The 25,665-nt window shown below is 44.8% G+C and overlaps 1 protein-coding gene across 2 annotated transcripts; it reads right to left on the bottom strand.

The window, feature by feature from the left end:
• Positions 1 to 555: 555 nt before the first annotated feature.
• LMO2 (LIM domain only 2) lies at positions 556 to 15,345 on the bottom strand. Of its 2 annotated transcripts, XM_087742427.1 has the most exons (7): positions 15,118 to 15,345; positions 14,834 to 15,011; positions 10,983 to 11,198; positions 5,115 to 8,302; positions 4,892 to 5,019; positions 3,479 to 3,732; positions 556 to 1,109 (listed from the first exon to the last, which is right to left on the bottom strand). In XM_087742427.1, the coding sequence occupies exons 1-4, from the start codon at positions 15,122 to 15,124 to the stop codon at positions 8,083 to 8,085; spliced, it is 621 nt and encodes a 206-aa protein (XP_087598553.1). In that variant the 5' UTR covers positions 15,125 to 15,345; the 3' UTR covers positions 556 to 1,109; positions 3,479 to 3,732; positions 4,892 to 5,019; positions 5,115 to 8,082. The 2 variants fall into 2 exon arrangements, with proteins under 2 accessions (XP_087598553.1, XP_087598563.1); XM_087742437.1 differs by lacking the exons at positions 556 to 1,109; positions 3,479 to 3,732; positions 4,892 to 5,019; positions 14,834 to 15,011; positions 15,118 to 15,345 and adding exons at positions 10,447 to 10,574; positions 13,745 to 13,964 and having other exon boundaries at positions 7,300 to 8,302.
• Between the last annotated feature and the right edge of the window lie 10,320 nt (positions 15,346 to 25,665).

The raw sequence follows: 25,665 nt of genomic DNA, 5'->3' as shown, positions 1-25,665 counted from the left end.
ACTTACTTTACAGAGTGTGAATAGCGTAGAAAGGCACGATTCTTGCGTCCAAGAGCTAACACATTAAATTAAGCACATAGTGTAGAAGAGAAACTCAGTGCAGTGGATGCCTTCATCACAGGCCAGCAACGCTAATACCTGGTTTCAGGTTTTGTACATATAGTTGTGCGTGCTGGATTAATACTGACACAGCATAGGACTGACAAAGTTCACAGGAGACCAAGATTGCTTATTTCGAACTTAATTTGGTCCAAAAGGCAGTAATAAAGCCTCAGGAATATTCATCATTTCATGTGCTTACAGCATTTTCACTGGGTGTGATTCCTGATGCAACGGCGTGATTCACGGCCTAAGGGATGGGTGAAAGACCCTGCTGAAAGCGAGGATTGGAGGAATATTTCATGATCTTGTGGAAAGTGCTGGGACCTTGGCTGTTTTGTCTGGGAGCGCTGAAGGTCTTTCTTTACCTGAGGAACAGAGAGAATAACAGGGCACCCCTAGAGAAAATTCTGCTGCTGTTGGGTCTTTCCTGACCTAAAAAAAACATTTGTACAAACCAGATAGCAGCTCACATTTCAGTTCCGCATACTTTCTTTAGGTTATTAGCTGAGGTTGTTAATGAGGCGGCCAGTTAGCCACGGCTGCAGCGGTGGGATTTTTTTGGCTTACAAACACCTGTGCCGTAGGAAGAAGGCTGAGCCTAGCGTACATTCATCAGATGATGGCAACAATAAATGACTGAAGTGTTGAGCTGGATTTGAAGAGGTAGCACAAAGATAAAATACTCCAGAAGCCCTCTGCAATTCCCTTAGTCATCCATTCCCACCGAAGGCTTCTCTTTTGAAGTTTCCAGGAGGCCTGGTGCGACCTTTGGTCGTCCTTTCGGTCAGAGCTCTTATCTGTCTAGTGCAGACCCAGCCTCTTTTTGCTTGTGCTACTCAAAAACAGTTATTACGGGATAAACAAACTGTATTTGCTGATGCACGTTCTCAGTTTCCTTATCAGCTGAACAACACGCTTCTCCTGCACGTTGGGTCAAACTCGCTGCTGGTCCAGCTCCAAGAATTCCAGGGCGACAGCACCACAGCTCGTTTGGCGCTCGCTTGCACCTACCAACCGCAAAAAAACCCATAACCACGTTGTGATGTTGTCTTACGAGCTCGTTGTCTTACGAGCCAGCCAAGAATTTCCCAGCGTTGCAAAGCATCCTTAGGTTGATGATTGCAGGTCTTAGATCTTTTTAATGAGATATCAACATGGTATCTAAGCACTGTTTTGGGTAGCTGTCAAGATGCTGCAGGATATTGTCAGACTGAAGACTATGTGTCTTATTGTAGAAGAATTTAACTGTTATTGTGATTGTCTCTTTAAAATAAATGTAAATAAGTGAATCGTCTGTATCTCAAAACCAGTTTGCAGGTGTTGTGAAATACATTGGTAAAGTTATCTGATACGAGAGGCAAGACACATATCTGAGGAGAAAAGAAAACCAAACCTCTAATCCCAGCTCAGAATCAGGGTCTAAAAAAGTCAAAAGACTGGAGAATGAAGTCAAGGGCTCTGCTGGTTTGCTGCTCTGCTGCACCACTGCTTCCAGATCATTTTTGCCTGGAGTACCTTGGCAAACATTTGCGGTAGCTTTCCCGCAAGAGAAATGCTTTTACCTTTTTGTCTTTTAGACAGGGGGCGGCAACGATTAACTGAAACAAGAAAACAAAAGCCTGCTTTGCTTTTCAGGCTTCTTTCATAGCCTTCTTAGTGCAAGCTTTTACCAACCCAAGAAGATGAAGCCCTGAAGAGGAAACATCTCAGCAGTCATGTGGGAGGTAGCTGGCACAGAGCTACTGGACTACAAAAGGAGTTAGTTCTCTTGGGTCATGGCTTTAAAAGGTTATTCCTCTCTCAACGCTGCAGAGCAACGGCTACTTTTCACTACCCCAGTCACTACGGTCACAGCATCCCTCCTTGCTCCCCTATTCCAGCACCTCCACAGAAATGAAGCTTCTTGCAGTTGGTTACAGGCTTCGCTGCAGTATGCCGATGTATAAATAAAACCAGAATATGCCAGAGAGAGAGCAGAGATGATCACGAAGGATTCAGCAAAAAGTGTATTCAACCTTTTCATTAAAAAAAGAAAATATCTTCCCTGAAAATCTTAAATGGGTTTTTCATGCATGATCTGCTTTTCACCCCCTAAAAATCAAATATTTGAAAGCTAAATTTTTAATAGAGAAACAGTTTAACAGGAGGTTTTGATCATCCCTTTGCTATTGGCAAAGAACACAGATAAGGAGGCTTAAGGGTGCTTCAAGCATTGCTAGAGTGTTGCTACAGAGAGTGAAATGGTGGCTTGCTCTCTGTGTTTGAAGAATAAGCCATAGATGTCATCAAATGCATTTATTTTAGCCAAAGTGCATGCGTTTTTACCACCCATGCCCAAATGTCCCCATGGGCTGTTAACTCCTGATTCCGCAAACACAGCTGAGCTTTATATACTGGCTTGTCTGTCACGCAGGGAGGGGTGTATATCACTGTCAGGCGTAATTCATAGAAAATATCCATATAAAATGCTATTTGAGGCTGCTTTCTGACACTCAGAGTGTATTTGAGATCCCCACTGTCGGACAGGTCAGGCCGTGCGGTACCCATACCTGCCTCATCAGCGGTTGTCAAATGGTCCGTGGCTGAATGGTCACCCTCAAGCCGAGAGATCTAACTTCTGCTCTCGTAGAAGTTTGGCTGAGTTACTGTGTGATTTTTAAGCAGGTCATGTTCGTTTTGTGCCTCAGTTTCCCCACCTATGGAGTGGGGCTTGTAGCTTAAAACAGGACAGAGTAATGCATTCATGCATTAATGCTTGCAAGGCACTTGAAAAGCATTAAACGGAACATGCTATACTCCTGCAAAATATGTTTATTAATTAACCATCAGAGATCTGCTGGCTTATTAGGAACCTTTCAGAGATGTGCCTTCTCATTAGCCTGGTACAAAACAGCCCACAGCAGGAGGGAACAAGTTGCTTCAAACAAGGTTCAACTTTCTGCCAGTTTAATCTTCGTCTCATTGACAGACTTCTGAATCTTAATTTAATTATAGTTCCTTAAATGTTTTCTGATATCGTATCTCAATCTCTCTGTTCTATGTCTTTTTATGGTTTCTCTTTTGTCATGGGACAGAGGAATAGATCATTTTTTCCAGTGTCCATTAAAATTCCCTTTGCCTGCAGTGCAGTATGCCCTATAAAAGAGATGAACCTGCTGCAAGTGAAATAAGCTGATGCTGCACTGTCTTTTTAGAGCAACAACAATCTTTATAGATTATTTTTGCAAGTGTCATGAATCTCCTTCCAAGTCACAAGTGACTGTTATCAATTAATATACTTAATAGTCTCATTTTCAATTCACATTCAGGCCGTACAGAGTCTATACTCGCCCCGGCAGATGCTTGAAAGCTTTGCCTTTCAGAGATAAAATGTTACCTTGTGTGTGATGGGGGTGGTAAGGGGGGCTGATTCAGGAGCAGAAAGACATGTTAAAGTGCAGCACCTGAGGCCTTCTTGTTTTCTGAATTTACAGTCTCAGGCTGGCAGTCGTATAAATGAGTGATGCTCTCTGATGTTCTCTTCCAAGCAGGCTATGAAATTGGCAGGGAGTCTTCGGTTTTGTGCTGATGTGTCCAGAATTCAAATAATTTGATTCTTGGGTATAATGACAATTGGAGGCACAGTATTACCTTGAGAAAAAGAGATGGGAGAGACAGCTTCTGTATCCTGTATTGAATTAACAACCAATTCCCATTTACTCTCTCCGCTGAAAACTCTATTATGCGGGGTTCTTATTGCCCTTATTCAAGGGCACGGAATTAAAAAAGTGATATCGATGGTAATGCTCTCATCTTCCTACCATGACATTGAATAATGGGGACAAAGAAGGGAAATCTTGAAGGATGATATGCCTTTTAAAATACTGCTGATATTGAAAACATATAAAGGACAATGCATTTGAATATCAGCTGATGAAGTCATATTCCGAGTATTGTGCTTTTGCCTATGCCTTTAAATCATCTTTGCTTTTATTTTCCCCATTGCTTTTGGAACATTTTATCTGCTTGTGATTTCAGGAGAGAGTCCTTACATACTTGAGATGAGGACGGAGGCGAAGTGCTGGTTACGCTAATTCCAAGAGAAATCTGTTCGCTCTCCTCCTGGATCCGGAGAGCAAGAGTTAGGAATCTGGCGGGGAAAAGTCCACCAACAGACTGGTATAATTATACAGGTAGAGCAATACTACTGCTCAAGTGGAGGCTCTTCTTCTGGCACAAGGTGTCATCTTCCAGCTCAGCTTAAGCCCTTTCTGAAGTTACGTAGACTAGAGAAAACCGGTGGTCTTGTAACAAAATAAGAATACCCACTGTGGACCCTGCAGCATCCTTCCTTTACAAATACATTTAGATTTTAAGATGTATTTTCCCGTGTAAATGATACCTGACACAAAATAATGAGTGTATTTCCATTAGGAAGTTTTAAATTTATTTCCATTAGGAAGTTTTAAATTTAAAAAAAGACTAAGTGATAATATCTCCACTTTACAGGTGGGCAACTGAGAAGCAGACTATTTAACTACCTTGCCAAAAGTCACGCAGGAAATAAATACTTTCTGAGGTGGGAACAAAACACAGATCTTGCCCTCATTTGTGCAAAACCACAAAGCCTCCCTGAACTATTGACACTCTTACCTAATCTCAACCCAGATGTTAACAAGGCCCCTTACACTAAATTTTCAGTCAAACCTCTCTGTGAGCTGGAATCATGGAAATCAGCTCTGCAGCATGCCTGAGTAAGGTTAAAAATTACACTGGAAAGGGTTTAGGGAACAAGTGTCAAAACTCTTACCTGTAATGATACCACGTCGATGCTATCGTTATGCTGGTGTAACTCTGTGACTGCAGTTATTTTAGAGTCAGTTACACCATCATGCTGTATGAGATCGGGTTGCGGCTCAAAACCTCTTCATAGCAATTCTGAAAAGGCAAAATCATGGTTTTCTTTGTCAAAGGGAAGCTCGTTTTATCTCCCACTGTCCCTCGCACAGTCAGGACTATCAGCAGATGGCTACCTGTGATCTGAAACATGGGGTCTTTGTTCAGAGGCCCTTCAGCTGGCAGTGCCGCGGGGTGGAGCGGAGTCCCAGTCTCCCCAGCATACGACAGTCCCTTTGATACCTGTTCATCTCCATCGTTAGCGCGCGACTACAGAAAAATCAGCTTTATAGCTGATTGCTATCCTCTGGAAAATTTTCTTGCCATGAACTAGTAGATGTTCATGAAGCTGTAAGCGCTCCTCTGCCCTGCTCGTACAATAGTGCTATCGGGGTATATTTTTTCAGGGAAAGGAGAGGGGGAGAAAGAAGAGGGGCTTTGAGAGGGACATTGCAATGACACAGCACAGCATGATGACCTGGAAAGCTTTAAAGGCGTCTGCCATGAAGCTGTTGGTACTGCCTTGTCTGGTGATGCACAGCTCATTGTATGTGCTCCCACACACAGACCTGAAGAACGATTGTGCACGTCCACCCTGCGTTAGCATCCTGGTTACATCCACCAAGCTGTGGAAGCTAACAGGGATACTGAGACTTCATTTCTACCTGGACAGAATATTTGCAAGGAGCCACTGAGGGTGAAGAGAGATGATAGCTGTGGTTTCCTTGGGTACATTGCTTTCTTGCCTGTGCTAGCAAGGATACATTTTAGGCTAAGAATTAAAATTATACCAGCTGCCTATGGCCTCCAGAGGTCAGCATATCACTTGAGAAGAGCTAAATCACAAAGCCCTCAAACTATACTTTTCAAGCAAGATCTCATTATGTCCCCTGTATAGTTTCCAACTTCACTGGTAATAAGATTTAAAGGTTTTGTCCCCGACGCTAGTTGTGACAACAAAAGCAAGAAAAGAAAAAATTGGTCTCAGAACATCCATTGTAAAATGCAAAATGTTGTCAGTCCTGCCACTTGGATGAGACATCCTTTAGGTGACAAGTTTATTGAAAATAATCAGACTAATAGATATCCATATGCTTAGGTGCTATTCCTTACATATTAGTACTGATGGGGTGAATGGACATGCCAGCTCTCTTCTGAGGGGACGGTCAGACTGGTTCAACTATGTAATAAGCTTTATTTTTTAGTACGTTTGAACACAGCATGCATTTCTAGTGACGCTCTCAAAAAAGGAAAATGTAGAACCAGAAAGCATACAGAGGTGAGAAACAGAGATTATCAGAGGCATGAAACAGCTTTCCTGCAAGAAGGAGCATAGACTATTCATCTCAGAAAAAATAAGTTGGAGGGAATATGATGTAGGTCTTTAAAGTCAAGAATAGTGAAAAAAAGGCAATAGGAAACGTCTATACATTATCTCGCACAATATGGTGGCCAACCAATGAAGTTATCAGGCAACAGGTTTTGAAATAAACACATCATGGAATTACACTGTGAAAACCATTGCTTTGGGACTTTATGGAGGCCAAAGAGTCAAAGAAAAGCGACTAGGCAAACTCACGCAGAGTGGGTCTGTGGGTCGGCGTTAAGCAGAGGGGTCTGAAGGCAAGCTCACACAAAGCTCGCTGGACCTTCCTGCAAGCTGGAAAGGCTTCGGGCAGAGGTCACCCCCTGCTTGCCCGAACGCCCACTACTTGTCTCTGGGAATAAGGTACCGAATGTCCGCTTTTGCCTGACCAGGCATACTTCTTATGTTCTTAGTATTAGTACAATGCTACAAAACTTCCTTTTGTTTAAGAAGCAAGTGACAACTGTCTTCGCGAGACAGGCTCTGAACTTAATTCTTTTGAAATCCTAGCAAGTATTGATTTGCTCTAGTGATATTATACTGGATTCAATAACCCAGAGCAAAATCAGGATGCACTACCTTTCTAGGAGACCCTGATCTTACATGGTCTCCTCTGAGATCAGATAGGCTCTGTCTTTGTTGCAAAGTAACACCCAAATGTATTTCTCTGTGGGCCACCGGCCTCAAAACATCCTCATAAACACCAAAGAGCCTCAGTGTCACACAACACTCTCTAATTTCTCCGACAACACTAATTTCTGCTTAGCACAAAGAACTCCACAAGGCTCACTGAGACCTCAGTGTTCTCACATTACAGCTTTGAAACGCAACCTTAAGCGGATCCAGCAGGCATCAGCCGTAGACGAAGTGTAGAAACCCTGCTACAAAAAATAAAATAAATAATATACACAAAAAATCCAGCCCAGCTCCAAAAAAAAGAAATAACAACACTCAAATCTTCTGTTATTTTTATTAAAGCTGCAGAGTCTTACTACACACAACAAATATTTTATCGATATAATCTAAGTTAATAAAATAGTTGAACAACTCTTTAGATTTATATTTGTATAGAAATGATCTGTGGAACATCTCATCTCGAAACAGCAGTGCCCGAAAACAACTATTCAGCAGAATTTTTTTAAAGAAGAGCTTGGGACTAGAGGATGCACTGTTCATTCTCAAAGAAAAAAAAAAAATCCATGCAAAAATAACCCCCTCCCTCTTCCTGCTTTCTCTCCTACCCGAAGTGTAAGGCCGTATAGCATGACCACGTAAGCGATGGCCCTTTTCTTCCAGTAGTCTGCCTCATGTCTACATTAGGAGCTGTCGCCTAAACTCAGTAACTAAAACAAGACGAAAAGAAAATTCAATTGCACAATCCTAGTCTGCAGGTGACAAAGTCATAACATCTCTTTACAGAAGTCCCTACTCTTTTTCCAGTTACGAGAATTCGTTACCGTGTTGTGTTTGTTCCCCAGCTCTCACCTACATGGCTGATGTCAGTTATTGTCCATACGCCTTTGTTAACATAAGTCAGTCTATCTACTATTGCTTCGGTCTCCCTTCTTCACCTATATGTAGTTTAGATTTTACGTAGCACTGCCTGCAAAGGGCCGACTCCGTGGTATTTTCCCCCCATTTTAGACAAAGCCCATAGCTCAGGTGATGATCTCCTCACTGCAGCTATGCATCGGTGTCACCTGTGAGATGTCTTTTATAGACTACGAGGCATGTCTTTGCTAGATCATTCCATTTATCTTAGTCCACTCGTAGATGTCCTGTTCACATACTATGTCTGAGTTGATGAGGAGGTATCTGTCCCCAACGCAGAAATGTTTCTGGCAGGCGGCGCATTTGAAGCATTCAAGGTGATACACTTTGTCCTTCACCCGCATGGTCATCTCGTAAGCCCGGATTCGCTTGTCGCAGGAGGCGCAGAGGCCGTCTTGGCCAAAGAGCCTAAAACAACAAAAGCAGAGAAGTCAGCAGAGTTCCTTTGCTGGGGAGGTGGGAAAAACCAAATCAAAACACGAACAGAGCATCAGTGCCTTGATCATAGTATTGCCAAGTTAGATAGAGGTCACACGCAAAGCTGCCGAGCAGAACTCTAAACTTTGCAATACGAAAAATGGAAGTGGAATGTCCAACGTCCTCACCTATTTTCAATACAATTGGCTTCTCTGATCAATGACCTTATCCTGAATTGCTGAGCAGCTTCCGGAGGTTCCCCAGATCACAGCATAAAGTTGTGCCATGCTAATACTTCCACTTCTGTGATTGATAGAAATTACCTTTCCGTTGATAAATTTTGCCTATCTTCAGCTGTTGCTATTGTAGTTTACAGAAAGGAATTGGCACAAGCCATGGTCTAAGACTCCCCTGTCTCTTGTTGTTGGAGATGCTTTCAAACCCAAACATTTCTATACCCATGAAGTCTCTCCTGCTGGGTTTCAGATGGATACACGCTAAGACCAGAAGGTACTTACGCTAGCCCAAACAATTTTATGATCCGGACTGCTCTTTAATCCGCATTGAAAAACCCTGCTGAGATCACGATGGTACTGTCTATCAAAAGGAGCCTGTAATGAATGCATGGGCTGTGTACTGCCCTCACGGCATGCACGACCATTCACCTGGAGCAGAGCAACAAGCTCAGCTATATGTGAATGTCAGCCTTTCACACAGTCTTCTGGCTACAGAGTTTGTAAGTCAAATCATTAATAAATAAGCAGAAATGCATACATTTTTTTCCTTACTTGTTCAAAGTATACTTTGAGTTTGACTTCTAAGTTTCCCTACTAATTCTGGAAAGAGTTTTTCCACCTCCTACACTTCTCTCACATATGCTGGGCCTGCTTCACATCATCTTCTGAACTGGAAAAAGAATGCCCACTCAATTAAAAGAGCTCTTTAAGGGGAAAAGACATAATTTCTTTCGTCTACCAGGAGATGTCAGTGTTTACTTCTGCCCAAGGAAAGTAATACTAAGGTTACACAAAGGTTGCCAAATTTTTCATTGATGAGGGAAGATATTATATGTTGCATTATTAAATAAATAAAAACGTTGAATTTCACTGCAAGAAAATACATTAATTGTATTGTCATGCTTTCTGTTGCTTCCATCTTAAGATGAAAAGTATTTGGAAAGTGTGGCTAACACTGGATCGCTGCTGGACCGTTGTGTATGTGGAGTATTTGCAAGCGGCCCCATTAGCAGAACTCAGTTCTGAGTTTCTGCTTAGCAAAATTCCCATCGGTAAAGCTCAGGGACACCATAATTAGGAACTCCACTGAGATTTTGGTTTAGTTTTTATTGGCAGGTAAATTAGCCTTCAATAAGGTAGCTGAAAAAATACCAAATACCACTATTCTGTTCCACAAACCTCCTGTAACATTAGGGATCCATTAACGGTACACAGCCAGCACAGCAAAGATCAATACACTTTAATTGTAATCAAGAATATAAAGATCCTTTATTATCAATTTTTGTGAAATATATTAATCTCAGTTTAATCCTTCTGCTTACAAATTTTGGCAAAACAGAGAGGCAGAGAGATGTTAATGAAAATACCTGTAGCAAGTGTGGCTGTAGGATCTGATTCAGCAAAATGGGTAAATTCTTGTCTATTTAGGACCAGGCTTAAGAAGGCTAAAAATCCACTGGACCCAAAAATCAGTGCAATCAAACTTTCCTGTACAGGCTGTAGCTTTGCAATAATCATACAGCACGTTGCGTCCTTCTGCCTGAAGTGTCGCAGCTAACTTTAGCAGCGATGCGGAACAAGACAGGGATCAATCGCTGTATAAAAGGCAGTGGCTTCAGACACCAAGCAGGTACAGCAGCCCTGCCGGCTGGTGGAATCCCACGTCTCTTATATAGCTGATATTACTGCATCAGGAAAACAAATTTAATTCAGTTACCTTGGATACCGGGGTCTTAAATGAGAGAACTAAATGATCTTTCATCAGTGGCCGATCTTGGCACCTGGTTTTATATACCTTTCAGCTCCAAAGCAATGCTTGGAGAAGCACAGAACTTCTTAAAAGCATTCGGGGGAACCGGTTCACTGTCAGCTCAGGGGGAGCTTGCTGAAATTCATCACCTTTTCCCAATTTCTGCTTGCCAGAATCCCACGCTGACACTGCGCGGTTCTCCTGGAGCTGTCAGGTTACGTCTGCACAGACGGACGAATGCCAACAGCCCCAAGGTCCCAGGAGTTCTTACTGTGTTCTTCACATTTTCAAATAATTCTCTTTAGTCCACAGCATGTAGCAACGCCTTCATTTTCATTAAAAAATCCTTTTTTTTCCCCAACAAGTTTTTTAAGATTTAACCTATAAACAACTGTAAGTGACCTAATCAACAGGGCTAACCCTGGCTTTACCTGTAACTTACTGAAGAACCCCAGCAGTGCCCTAAAGCATCTGGGCATGAACCCCAAAATATATCAGCCCATATTGTAAACCTGAGCTTGCAAACGGTGCCACGTTACAACTGTGACTCCTGCCCGGCTTTACGTTTAAGAGTAACCAAAACCGAATTCTTTATGGATCTTTGCTCACGAGCGGTACTAATTAAATGACAAAGCAAAGCTGCAAGGATAGAAGGGGAGCGAGGGTAGAAGGAGTGGGTTTGTACCTGAGATAGTCCCTTCTGCAGAGCTTTCTGCCCAGTTTGTAATACAGCCGTCTCCCCACTTCGCCGAGCCTGCAGCCGCACAGGTCGCAGCTGAGGCAGTCCTCGTGCCAGTACTGATCGATGGCTTTCAGAAAATAGCGGTCCCCGATGTTCTGCTGGCAACCGCCGCATGTCAGCAGCGAAGGGGGAATTTGGAGGACTTCATCCACGGGCTCCCTGAGGGCATGAAAGAATCATTGGAGAAGGAAAATGTACTCTGAAAGCATCCGCATGAGATGAAGGAGAAGGAAAAACGAAACACAAGATTGGTCAAGTTGGAACGAGGATTACATCCTCATTTTTTCTCCCAGCAGAGTAAACGATTTCTCCACTTTTGACATCAGAGGGAGCAGGACTTCACTCTTCTTTTGCTTTAGAAAAAAAAACAGCTTAAAATTTAGAGAGTTAATAAGAGTGTGCAAAAATTCGCGAACTATTTTTTTATTTTTCTTCAAAGAATAATGCATAAACACGGCAATCTCTGTATCAGCCACGTGTATTCATTACTGTAAAGGCATCTACTACTTGACTAGCACATTGGTGTCTGTGTAGATCCATCATTTTTCTTCTACTGGACAGGACATGAATTGCTCAGTCATGTGTCTCAATCCATGCAGTTCTTGTAAAAGAAATACCCTTCCCATAACATGAGTCTGCCAGAATTAAAGATTGCACTTTTTCAAAAGTACAACCAAAAGCTGCCTGGATTCACCATTTCATAGAAATGCCGGTTATGGCTGTGCAGACTGATGAATGCCAACAACCCCCGAGTCCTAGGAGTTCTTACTGCTCTTCACATTTTCAAACAATTCTGCTTTGTCCACGACACATAGCAATGCTTTCATTTCCCTTAAAAAATGCCTTTTTTTTCCCAATAAAATTTTTAAGATTTACCTATAAACAACTGTAAGCGACCTAATCAACAGGGCTAAGCTCTGGATCTCCCTGTAACTTACTGAAGAACCCCAGCAGTGCCCTAAAGCATCTGGGCATGAACCCCAAAATACATGAGCCCATATCGCAAACCTGAGCTTGCAAGCTTTGACGGTTAGTGCTGCTGGGGGCAAAGGGAGTTTCTGTCTCACCAAGGGCTAAAGGACTAGAAAAGGCACCTGAGGGACTTTACATGCAGTCAACTTGCCGTTGGGAAATGGAAATTTGAAGACTACGTCTGGGGATGTCATTTCTCTGAACAGCATGAAATGAATAAATACAACAGAGGAGGCTGTTGCCCAACTGGTTGAAGTTTTGCTGCTGTTTTTAATAGAGCCGGAATTTTACCTGATGTTACTGCAGGACGTTTTTTTTCCTTCAGCGAAGGACATAAATCCCCTGGGATGGGTCTATGCCAACATAGCTCAAACAATTATTTGGGATTTACACACCCCCATGTGAAAAGAGGCAGAAATCTTTATTGTGATATTAGCACTGACTATTCAGGCACAATATTTTTTTCCCTTTCTAAAAAAGCTCTGAAATCCAGGATGGTTCTGATAATACCTGGGGATAAAGCAAGAATTTTCTCCAAAGCTACTTTCTTAAGGAATTCTCATCTCTGCCTTTTTGTGTAATTTTACAAGTTCTGCCACAAAAAAAAAAAAAAAAAGGACAGCAAAAAACTGAACAGCAAGGCGCCTGAGCTCAGTTCTGCAAGGTTTGCAGTGCCCTGGTGCTGCCACTGAGGGCCTCATCCAAACCCCAGGCAAGTTAATAAAAAACCTATTGGATCAATCCTTTGAGCACTTGCTTAATTTTAAACCTGTGCCTAGCGGCAAGGAGGGCCTATGTTTGCACATTTATGCTTCACTGGATGATGACCGAGGCGCTCAATAGCTGGTAGAGCGGAGCCCCGAATTTTGTCGTACGTTATTGGGTTCTCGCTCTAGCAGAGTCCCTCAAGGCTTTGCTTCTGTCGCTGGTCTGTCCCCCCTCGGGCTGGGGAGACCTGCACTGTCGGAGAAGGATCAGGCTGCTCCCAGTTTCCAGCAGGCAACAGGAAAAAAAATATATTACTACTGCTTATTTACTGGGTCAGCAGTTTTCTGGGCAAAAATTACTTTCTTCAGCAGGGAGAAACGACCACTGGTCAGGAACTTCCGTGCCGAGAAACTGATCCTGCAGTTTTTATTTAGGCAAGCTGAGCCCTAAGGTATTATCTGATTATATTCTGTTCTGGTTTTCTTCTAAGTTTAAACTGCAAGTTGTGTCATAACATCCCTCTCCTACCAGCTCTCCGTCCTGGGAGTTTTCATGAAAATAATGGGGAATTCTGTATGTGATTAGGCCCTGGTTTTTCCAAGTTTATTCTTTTGAGCCCCATACTCCCTCTCCTAACGCGAGCTCCACTCTGACAAGTTCTGAGAGCCTTCCAACAGAAGGAAACGCACATTATTATCCTCTGTTATCCATTACTTGAAACTTCGGATGTACCCCAAAATATTTCATCTGACGGGGGCTCAGGAATCGCAAGCCAGGTCTCTCGGAAAGCCCTACACTCCGGAACAGCCTGGCGGATGTTTACGCAGAACAGAACTGCTGGTTTATGCATTAGCTTTTTGATGTCTGTAGATTTCTAAGCCAGCATTTAAGTCGCTAGAACACAAGGTAGGTAAATAAATAAAGATTACTAAAACTTTGTAGTTGAAACCCGAACTTCATCTACCTAGCAGCTTGGATTATCATTTCTTAAAAAACAGTTTAAAATAAGAGAAAATGGAACATACAAAACATCAGATGTGACACGGAATGAATTGATTTACTTCCCAAAAGAAACAGTTCCCATGCGTTCGCTCCGGGCTTCGAGCGATGGCATTTTTAGTATCTCTCAGGAAACAAGCCACAAACGACTCAAGTTTATGAAGAGCAATGTTTTAAGCGTTATCTGAAAATGGCGATTTTATGTATTTTTTTTTCTTCTCTCTTATCATGATTCCAGACAAGCCTAACTGCAGTTATTAGCATGTAGAGGCCTGAAATGACGGGGTGCGTGCTGAGTTGCCACCCCTCCGGCCAGCGGGATGCCTGCGCGTGCAGGAGGGACGGGATTGCTGCGGAGCACAGCCCCAAAGCCTGGATCAGGACACGAGCGCCGGTCCCCTCGCCGAGTGGGAAACCCAGGGAGGGCAATTCTCATCTTCTGCATCCCCTCAATCAAGTCTTTCTATATGCCCTTCGCAGAACACCCTGCCCCCACCGAAGCAGTTTATACAAGCTCTTGAAAGTTGCATTATGAAAATGTGGAAGTTGCACACCCACAGATAACAGCTCTGACCTTTCTCTATAATCGGCTACAGCGAGTTGGGCAGATCAAAGGTGGGCAGAGAGGGTCCCTCCAAATGAAAACCACCTTCCGATTTGGCAAGCGGGATGCTCTCCCTCAGCCCTTCCCAGCACCCCTGGGGGGGACGAACGGGTGGAAAATGCCCTGCCCGGGGGCCTTTGCCGCCTCTCTGCCCCCCGGAGCCCGCTCCCGCCTGGTCTGCCCCACAACTTGGGAGCTCTCCTCAACCCAGAGCCCACCGGAGCCCCGCCGGGCCGGGGCCGCCGCCCGCCGCAGGGGAGGCGCCGGGGCTGGGGCAGCCCGGCCGCCGGCGCTCGGTGCCCGCTGCCCCCGGGGCGGCTCCGCCGGGCACGGCCGGGCTGGGGCGGGGAAGGGAGCGGCGGGGGCTGCCGGCGAGCCCCCTCCCCGCCGCCGGGCAGGGGGCTGCGGGCACACAATGCCGGTGGGGAGGATGAGTGGCCATCGAAGGGCTCCCGGGGAGAGAGGGGTGGTCGGGGAGGGGGGGAGCCGGGAAGAAAAAGAGGCCACTTACTCGGAAGGATCGAGGCTTTTCCTCTCGATGGCCGATGACATTGGCAGGGATTGTTCCTTTGTAGCGTGCCTGTGGTGGGATCTGCCCCCGCTGCCCCCGCACAGGCTGTCTGCTCTCGAAGCCTTTTCACCAGCTGAGTTCCCCCTCCGCCCCCCAATGACATTCACAGGATTTCCTCCTGCAACACCAAAGAGAGAGAAGAGAGAGAGAGAGAGAGAGAGAGAGAGGAATATGGGCTGGGGCTGCCGCCGCCGCTGCGCGGCTCTGGCTCGGCGGGCGCTCACCTCCCATCCCCGCTCCGCTCCTCCTGCGCGCCGGGCGGCGGGGCAGCGGCCGGGGCCGGGGCTGGGGCGGCGGGCGGGGAGCGGCTGCCTCGGCCGCCACCGCTGCCTCCGCCCGGAGCTCCCCGGGCTGCGCTCAGGCTTTCTGCCTGGGCAGCTTTCAGCGTGCTCCGGAGCCGGGTGGCTGCGCGGCGAAGGGGGAGATGGGCATCGCTAGCATTATTATGACTCCCTGGCTCAGCCCCGGGTCTCTGGTTTCATTTCCTTTTTCCTGATCACGATTCAAATACAATAGAAGGAAATCACACTTAAAGAGACAGCTGCCCATTTCTTAACTGGGCTCCTGGGGATTTAGCAATACAACCAGCAGCATCACGACTCGCTGGGTTTCTTAAAGGGACAGAGCTGGGGCTCCCCAGAGCCAGGGCTGGGAGCCGACGCGGCATTTTCACATTACAAGGGCATTTAGTAACACTTTCTCGGCGGCCGGGGGCTGCTCAGGTAGGTAGGCAACCTGAAAATGATCCCAAGGGCTGGAAAAAAATAACTGCCTGGTTCCGTATTCCTGGCTTCTTCTCGGCTCCACACGGGACCAAAGCGACAGTCGCCCTCTCTCTCCTCTCCCTCTCCTTCTCTGACAGATATATACGCACATGCCCACACACACACACACATATTTTTGTATGGTACTTTGAGATCCACGGGTAAAGAACCTAAGTATTCTCTTTCTACCTAGGATTCAAATTGGTCAACTAAATTGTGTCTCATTTATATCCCCTAGTGAACATTTACGGGTGTCTGCTTCTCGACATCCCCTAGTTCTTGGCAAGCAATATAACAAATTTATATCTCGACACCGTTTGATGTTAATGAGCTATAAAAGCCGGAGAGTACGAAGTATCGATCTGTAATTAATCACAGAGAAGCTAAAGATGGGAAAGTCTTGCCTGAATCTCTCTATTCCCCCCTCCCAGCCTTCCTCCCTCCGTCAGCACAGCGCATCCCAGAAAGGGCTGATTTACAGTGCCAGAGTGCAAACTATTGCAGCAATTCCCAGTCTCTGTGGCATTAGATACTGGCTGTTGCTGGAGGCAGAGCTCTGGATGAGATGAACTGCTTGCCCTGCTAATTCCTTTAAAAACAGCCAGAAAATGTCTGTAATAAAGCACTAGTGAATAGTAGTAGCAATACTTCACTGCTGTGTTAAATCCCAGAAGAGATGGGTATTTGATGTCCATTTTTATGACTACATTTTAATTTTTTCAGCTTTTTGGCAGCTAGGGATATAGTATCTGCAATACATTAATGAGCCCGATTCAAAGATTAGTAATGTCAGCAGGACTGTTACTCATTTCAAGGGGCTTTGAACCAAGCTCTCGCAATACTTTAGAGCCATCACCGGTCATTAGAACACATCTTTCTTATTCTTTAAAAACATTATCTCCGATGTATTTTAAGCTATTACAGTATGACAGTTACTCTTATTTCTGTTAAAGGACAAGGTTCTTTTGTTAGGTTTGCACAGACAGGACTGAATTATACGATGACTATTTAATTTCTGGTGTATTTACACTGCGATCAGAAAAGCAAAATGTAAACCTTGCCAGAAGACTGAATAATTAAATTATTGCAAGACCTGCCCCCTCCCCAAAAAATATCTGCTAGGAACTTTATTATGTCGGTTTAAAAAAATCAGAAATTGAATTTAAAGGTGGATCAAAAACATGCATAAGGACTTCAAACATGTTGAAAAAAAACCAAAGACATTTCTATGAGCTTGGTTTCTCCTGGCTTTGTGTCTCGAGGTTTAATAAAGTATAAACTCAGAGTCAAAATCTCCCTGGTAATTGGGGTATTCATGTTCTGAATAGCTCCTGATGGAATAATGTGAACAATTCCGTAATGCCGGGTGAATTATCTGGTTTCAGATGACGCAGTTGCGCGTACACTACAGACACACTGGCATGCTGCCTCCCTTCTATTTACTTTTCCAAAAGTCACAGGAAATTAATAGCTTTAAGACCTCTGTCCCTTTGTCTATGTAAAAGAGATCAGCTGGTTCAAAAGTTTCGGTGAGGGACAAAAACATCGACATCGGCACATAAGGAATTACTGAAGTCTGTAGAAAAACAACATAAAAATGAGGACCTATAATACACAGTGGCCAGGATTACTGGAAAACACAATTTTTAAGTTCTTGCAACATCTGTATTCCGTGCTTTGGTCAGATTACCCTAGGTTTAGCAGATAACCTCCCTGAAGCGAATGAGATATTTCTCCTATGCATAGCTGAGTACACGCATTGCCGGACAGACCAAGAACGCTCTCTGCTTTGCAAGATCAATCCCTTAACCTGCAGAAAGCTTTGCTGCATAAAAACAGTGGAACAGCATGCAATAAAGAAGCTGAAGAGGTTTATTGTCATTCTTTTCAGTCAGATCCAGAACAAACTTCCCAGAAAAAGTCAGATCCTTAAGCACAGTACCTGTGATAGGGCTGGGATCATGCCATGGTCCTGCAGACGGCACCTGCCTCCTCATCTAAAAAAAGAATTGTAATCAAAATGGCAAGATTATTTCTTGTTTTCTCTCTTTCCTATGAAGGAGAGATGCTAGGCAAAATCGTGAGCTGAGAAAAGTGAAAAAAAGCAGTCAATTTGCTGGTACGTAACATAATAAATGTGTTGCTCCACCGTGCTTAATGGGACAGTGCTGGAACTCAATCTGCTTAGACAAAGAGTAATCAGAAAACGTGGTGCGAGGATAAAAGTTGTCAGGGTATCTTGACCGAACCACATGGCAGGCACCAGGCAACACCGTGCATCAGGTTGGGTTTCAGACTGAAGCAAAAGGTGGCTTTGCAGGAGGCAGCGTGGCAGGAGGCAATCAGGAGCTGCCAAGAAGCAGTGTCCTGGCCTGCTGGGTGGCTGCCCAACGGCTGGGGGGTGGTTTGCCCCAGTGGCATTTCTGGAAGCACCTTTGCTTCACATTTCTGTGCTGGCGTTTAGTGCCATTCCCACATTTTACAGTGAAAAGCCCTGTAAGAAGGTCCTCAGCATGCTAACCAAGAGTTGCATCTTCTAGTACCTTTGAGGAAGAAAGACATATACTTTTTTGGGACAATTCAATTTTCATTTATTGGGTTTACACATAATAAACTCTTGCTCTGGACAGTGAAATTTGGCATTCCCAGCTGAGGACTCTTGTGTCCCACCAGAAAAGATGACCAGTAATCAAGAGCGACTTCTTTTTTTCACCTTGAGCAAGCCCCTTAATACCTCTTTGCCTCAATTTTCCCATCTGCAAATGTTTACTTCCCTCAGCAGAACTGGCTGTGGATTTACTTTTGCCTCCCACTGAATAACGTTCCCAAAGACAAAGTATTATTCAGCGCTAGAATTGGTGGTGCCGACGTTTCCTGCACAGGGACAAAACGACTCGCACTATTTTTAGCGAGGGCTTTTCTTTCCATTGTCCCTTTCTCTGTGAAGCTGTATTTTCCAGGGCTTTTTAGTGTGGCTTTTTTTGTGTTCATTGATTGAAAATCCTCAGGGATGAATTTTGGTTTCAATTAGCTTTTATTAATAAAGATCACGCTATTGACTAATTCTTGGAGCATGGCTGAGATCAAATCCGCTGTTAGTAGCTGCATTTAGCATTCAGTGCGTGGAATAACGTGCCATGAACAAGTCGGCTGGACTTTTCTAGATATTTCTCAATAAGAACATTTGATGTAAAACTGTGTCGTTTCTGTGAGTGGTGTCATCTAAAGAAATAGCTCAACGTGCCTGTTTCCGAAGAAACATGCTCCTTTGGACTTAGTGAGTATTTTCAGCTTGGTTTTGGAAGGCCACAGGACCATCATCATCACCACCACTCAGTCTCAGGTTGCTCCTACCTTTATTTCTTTAGTATATCCTAGCTTTATTCCCCCTAGAGCTTATGGGTACTATTGAACTATTTCAGGTCACCCTCATTTAGAGAAGTCTGTGTTCAGTAAAATTAACTTTGCTGCCCTTAATAGCCAGTAATGCTGGTTGCCTAAAATGCAGTTTATGAAGTCTGAAGTCTCTGCATAGATACAAGAATTAAATCTCCACGACGGTGGCCTAGATTTTCTGTTAACGCTTTCTGTGGGATAGAAAAGTCAAGACCATGAGTAAAGGTGCATGGTTAACATGAAAGATGGCAAAGAGGAATAAGAATTTCTGTAATTTGGGCTATGTTCTGCCACTAACCCGCCATTTTTTGTTAGAATAATCATTGCTCCACTCCATTCCTCAGTTCACCTCTTTGAAAATGGAAGAATCCTCCTCCTTCCCACCGTACGCTGGACTGAAGCTTTGACACGCCAGCCCTTTGGATGACGCTCTGAAGAAATGGAAAGTTTGGGTTGGGTTGGGTTTTTTGAACACAGCTTTGACACTGCAGAACAAGTTGGGATCTTGGTCTCCGTTAAAGAACACCAAATACTTGAGGAGGACTATAAACCAGCCGCTGCTAAGGACGTTTGACTATGCCACCAGAGAATCAATGCCATATCCATAGTTACTCATATCACCACTACGTAACACTAATGGCATGAAAGGCACCACATAATTCAAAGAAAAAAATATGTGTTTATTGCGTTTTCACGAATCTGGAAATGTCTTTTTTAGCCAGTAATTTCTGTTCTGGTCTGTGCAGTCTCCACAAGTGCTGGCTTTGGTTTTTTTTTTTTTTTCCCATGTCAAAGACTCCCCATCATTCTCCTAGCTAGCATATTTTCTAGCTTTCCTGTGGACAGGAGTGGTGATAGCAAGGATAAAGAGTTTTCCTTGAGTGATGACCACGTGCACTGACTTGAACGTACTTTGGAGGCTTTTGGTAAGGTGTGATTCAGAGGACTCCTAAGCAAGGACGCACTTCTCTTTTTGGGGGTTAACCTTTCCTTTGAACTGGAAGAAAACAAACCAGAACAATAAAAACCACACTCAGGGTGAGGTTTGCCCTGGGATTGTGAGGTCCAGACGTTAGATGAGAAGCCTGGTGCATAAAGAAGTTTGAGCAGTTACGAAGTTTTGGGTTGTTTTGCCTTATTTTCTTGAACAAGCAACAAAGATGAAAAAAAACCAAACAACCCACCAAGTCAGTGTTTATAGCTGAGAGATATCTGGGACTGCAGGTCACCCCACAGCTGATGAAAAGTAAGCTACAGGCAGGCAGATGAAGGGATATTTCACTGCAAAAACGTGCAAGGTTCCCCCTCCCCATTTCCTCTCTCTTATTGATTTCTCTTGCTCCCATCAAGCCCTTGCTGCCTTGCACACAAGCCAGATCCAATTACCCTGTCATGGTTTTCATAAGGCTACTGCTCTATAATATAGACCTTTCAAGTAATTTTGCCTTTTTCTGTGGTTAGTACTCTCTCCTATGCTTATGTATAGGAATCATCCCAGTAGGGCGCTGGGGATAGTTTTTACTTTGGTATTAAATATCTCATCCCAGCCTGTACACGTCAGAGGAGAGACACATCTGAACCGAAATGGGCTTTGAGTTGGACCCGCAAATACTTTTAGTTTAGAAAATAACCAGTGGCTGGGAAAGCAATTCCCTCGGGGAAAAGTTCAGAGGGAGTCATAGACCAACCAGAAACTGTAGCTCAGGCTCCCCTGTTTATATATACATACACACATATATATATTTACATGTTTATGTATTTATATGTATACGCATTTGTATGTGCGTGTCTATGTAATGTGTATATAATTATACATGTCTCTGTGTGCGCATGTATTTGTAAACACACAGAGACCCGTACAGACTTGCATGCCATGTGGTTTCATCTTTTGCTGCTTTCCAAGCTGTTTCCCAAGCAAAAGTAGCTTTTTGAGATTACTGCTGGCTCTAGCCGACACACTCTTTCATGTTATCATCTGGGAGAGCCACCAGGTAGATGCAGTAACCTTGGTGCTAGCTGGCAATACACCAGAAAGTCTAACATCATTCCAGGAATACGTCAGTCCTCTTCTTCCCCTATGTAATGTTGTTATTTCTGCTTTTAATTCCTTCTGGGGCTTTCACATGTGACAAAGCCATCTTCCCAAACTAAATGTAATAAGAGATCGTTCTAATGAGTAGGTCTGGCGTCACCTTGTTCACGTGACCGTCTTGGTGCCACCAAGGAGGCGGAGTGGTCTAATGGGCAGCAGGCGGCAGATAGGAGAGAGGAGTTTTGCTTCCCGCTCTGCCACCGAGCAGACAACTCACTTTGTGCCTCAGTTTCTCCATTCCTGGCCACGTCCTCCTTTTCCAGCCTCTGAACTTCAACCAGGCAAATCACCACGTTTGGCTGGCATTGCTGGATGTACCGTTGACTGGCCATGGAAAGAGGGAGACCTCCTGCTGAGTGGCTGTCCCATCCCAATGCGCACACATACTCCCCAAACTACATGGCCTGGGAATTGTATGATGTGCTTACACGTCGTGTGCAAGTACCACGGACCTTTGGAAAAAAATGGCCAGAAGCAGAACAAACAGCTCAATTCAGTATTGTTACACCAGCTCAAATAAACACTGCAGCACAGAGGAGCCAGGTTCACCTCTTCATTTCAGAAGCTGGAGCTCAGCTTCAAATCTCATCACTCTCTTTCCCACGTTCCCTATAGAAATTCATCTAACGGGCTTCATACTGCGAGTCTGTCCAAGCTTCATCCATAGACCGGCGTGCTGGACCACTTCATATTCACTAATTCACCTTACTTCACTGGCCCACCTTCAGCAGCTCTTCCAACGCTCCGCAGAAATTTCATCACTTGGGAATGTCTGATGCATCCTTTAAATTGCTTCTTTTTTTTTTTTTTCTACATAACAAGGCTCTGTCACAGGCATACCAGCCACCTAATTATTAACCTTGACCTTGGGAAAAAAAGAAGCAGAGTGCATTTAATGACAACCCCAGTGAGCTGAGGCAGCTTTACAATTACGTTGCATAATGTAGTCATGAGAAGAGGGTTACCAGGGAGATAATGGTAAACATCAGCCTTAATTCTGTCTGGAAAATAATTGGAGTGATCTCCCTTTGTGGCTGGGGCAGAGGAGAAAATTGAATGGGTAAATTTCCAGTTACCACAGATGTTAGTAAAACGTGCTGCACTCCACCATTGACCAAATTATTAGCTGCCTCCAAACGCTATGGGTATGAATTATCTGGCTTCCTCTTCACGCACACAAGCCTGCAGGTAAGCATCATTTAAATCCAAAACCAGCACTGGTTGCAGCACAACTGGTACCTTTCCACGCTGGTACTGCATCTCCTGTTTAAGGTGGCCCTATCAAACTCTTCTGTTTATCAGAGTATTCATCAGTCCTGACCCATTTTGAAAATATATAGCCCTCCCAGCCCTTTGGGACCTTGTCCACGAGGGTTGAAATTATCCTGGTGCGATCCTTTTGCCTTCGGCGGGTTGCAGCATGCAACCTATGGGGGAATTGCTGCTGGCAGCTGCCCGTTGTCCTGCCCTTGCTCTCTGCACCGGCTACGGCTCTGAAGCACCTGGCTCAGCTCTGGGCACCTCCACAGCTATCAGCAGTGCCATCTCCTTGCTCTGGCAGGACACGGAGAAGTCAGGTGCATGCCAAAGGAGGAGAGCTGGGATGCTGAGAGGCTTGCTGGCAGGGTTTTCGGTCCTTTCCCACCCCATCTGGTCACCACCATCCGTTGCTGATTTTTGCTTCCCTGCTGTTACCGACAGAAGCTCTGCAAGGACTTGGTGCCACTGGAAGCACGGTCAGGGCCGCTCTCACTTCAGAAATACGCCCAGAAGAAGAACAACAGACATTTTCCTCTGGAGTGCACCCTTCCCTGGAGCTCTCCTTTCTGGTTTCTTAGCCCCTTTTGGGACCTTTAGGCTCCGATATCACCTACTCAAATTATAACCATGAAGCTGCGGCTTCTCTTCCTGATGAGCAGGAACTACAGCAAAGCCTGGCAAAGTCCGGGCATGCTTGCCTGCATTTTCTGCTCCAGCCAGAGACTCCACCTGAGGCTGGGAGCCTCTCTCATCCTGCCTCTGCTGCGCCTCTCTCTCCAGGTGTTTTAGGCAGTGAGTTCTTCAGCCTTTATTTATATTTAGAGCAGGCATTTAATTCCACAACCACAGGGGCTGAGTGTTTTCAGATTAAACTGTGGTTTCAATTCCTCACTGACTCAGTTCTAGAGTTAACTAAGCACAGTGACACGGAAGTGCAGCAACCAAGTGCATGTCACACACATCTCAGCTGGCCTCGACTGTCTTGGCCACTCTGACGACTTCCATCAAGGTCTCAAGGTGGAATTATTCAGCATCTCCTGTTAATATTTAAGTGAAAGCAGTATTAGAAAGTTGCCTGTGTTTTCCAGTGTGAAGTTTCTGTCAGCTCTGCTGCTGCTTTGTGGTGTCTTTGGAGAAGGAGGAGCTGATACAGGAGGTCCTGGTGGATCTGGGTGGCTGGATCCCAGCAACGCAGCAGGTAGCATTGGGAGTGTTGGTGGTTATTTGGTACGGAGCGAGAGAACTGGAGGACCAGTGGACAAACCCATGGTGGGCATACGCTTTCCAGTGCTTGCAGCTCTAGCATCTCCCATCTCCTAGGCAGTTTGTGAGCTCGAGTCCCATTGCCAGGACGCAGAGACCTCTTTTTGGCAGAGCAGCCAGGCCAGCCGCTTCCAACTGCTTCTGGTTCCTATCAGACAACTTCTTCTCTGCCGTAGCTTTCCACCAGCTAGGGGTAACCTCAGCACGATCAAGCTCTGCTGGCTGTCAAACCCAAGCCCTGCTAGGCTCGGACAGCATCCAGCACTGCGGTACCGCTGTGCGCTCCCTCTCTGTTCCTCGGCAGATCTCTCTTGGTGTCGAGCCACACTTGTTGGCACAAACACCTCCTTTAGAGCTGCTTTCTGCTACCCAATTAGAAGGCTGTCAGCGACAAGGCCATCACTCCTCCTGCAGCTTCTGACAAGCCTGGACACCGCTATACTGCTGCAGAAGATTAAAGGAGTCTTGCCTTTGTATTACCCAGCGGCTGTGTGCTAGCCAGAAACTAATTCCCCTTCCCAATGAATGTGTATGTGGAACAACTAACAGGCTCTGTAAGCCTGTCTTCATTCCTTATTAAAAGGAACACACTCTCTAAGGAACAGAGCTGTCTAATACACATTTCTCCGCCGTCTCCCCTTTCACCAAGCCTCAAGAGAGTTGCAGTTCCTGAGAATTAGAGACTTCGGGGGTGGAGGTGCTTTCTAGTAGTTGCAACAGGGCTGAGCATCAGGAATCCCAGATTCTTTTTAATGATTCATTTAGAAGCGATGGTGATTGCGTTCACTCTCCAGCGATTGCTTTCTGCACTGCATATCCTCTGAAAGTGAGGAACGGGTGGGTGTGCAATGCTTTTACCTCTAGATCGCTGGCTCAGATCTGCTCTGGGCTGGTAGCAACAGAACCTCATTGTGCTCTGAAGGCTTTTTGGCAGCCACTGTGAAATGAGTTGAATGACAATCCCGTACATTAACTTTACCACCAAGCATAAAGATTACTGGGTAGTACAAAAGAAATGTTGCTTTAATCTCCCGCAGCAGTGGAGAGGTGCTGGGATTTGTCAGGCACTGGCAGAAGGAGTGATGGTCTCGGGGAGGACCAGATCTCAACAGCATCCCGGGGTGCATCTGAGGCTGCACTTGGCCCATTAACTTCCAAATTCTGGCTGCATTACACGGTAAACCTGACTGATGGATTATGTACAGCTGAAACACAACTAAAATAGTTGATTACCTATAAATTCCATCTAACTCCCCAAGAAGTGGAACACGCCCGTACAGGCTACTTAAAGATTGTAAATTCACTTAGCGTCAGATAAAGTGTACCTACTTCCACTGGTGTAAATCTGGAGTAATTCCACTGAAGTATAGGAAACGTAAGGTCAGTGGAGTTGACTAGCATTAAACTAGCATCGTTGAGAATCATTTTTTAGCTATAAAGAATGATAGATAAATGTCCTTTGAATTCCTGACCGCACTATGAAAATGAAATACAAGATGTGGAAACTCTTTGAAACTGATAGAAATGTCTCCGTCTTACATCTCTCTCCGTTAATCAAAACAAGGCACTGTAATCAGCTCCAATTCTAGGTCTATCTGTAAGGAGCAAAGTGAACTCAGAAAATTAAATGATTTAACACATTATTTCCTTCCTCATTTCGGCACCGATTGAGCTTATTGCACAATTTCTGCCCCCCCTGCCCTGCAGCTGGGCTCTTCTGCAGCCTGCAAGGGCTGTGGGTGCTGGTGCAGGGCAGGAAGGCACCCACCGTTCCTGTTTACTGGAGGGATCGCTGCTGTGGGAGATGCCCCTTTACACTCAGAGATTTCTTCACTGCCTTCCTGACGTCTGATTTCCTATTTCCTTTACTACCTGCTGAGTCGGAAACTTGGGACGGACCTAAATGGGGAATGCTCGCCTGTGCTATTATACCATACCAGCAAAATAGTAATTTTGTAGTCATAGCTTAAACCTTAAGCACCTTCTGGAGGAGTTTC

The sequence above is a fragment of the Nipponia nippon genome, unplaced genomic scaffold, assembly GCF_047370975.1.
Source record: "Nipponia nippon isolate SJK-2023a ecotype South Korea unplaced genomic scaffold, ASM4737097v1 scaffold_10, whole genome shotgun sequence".
NCBI classification, from domain to species: Eukaryota; Metazoa; Chordata; class Aves; order Pelecaniformes; family Threskiornithidae; genus Nipponia; species Nipponia nippon.
The sequence above is the reverse complement of the archived record's forward strand: the minus strand, read 5'-3'. Positions and strand labels throughout refer to the sequence as shown.

What these genes read in the sequence shown, in the direction of transcription:
- LMO2 (XM_087742427.1), bottom strand. An exon ending in AAAAGCCTCGATCCTTCCGA is followed by an intron (nt 11,199 to 14,833) that starts GTAAGTGGCCTC and finishes TCATGCCCTCAG; the next exon opens with GGAGCCCGTGGATGAAGTCC. An exon ending in TGCAGAAGGGACTATCTCAG is followed by an intron (nt 8,303 to 10,982) that starts GTACAAACCCAC and finishes TTGTTGTTTTAG; the next exon opens with GCTCTTTGGCCAAGACGGCC.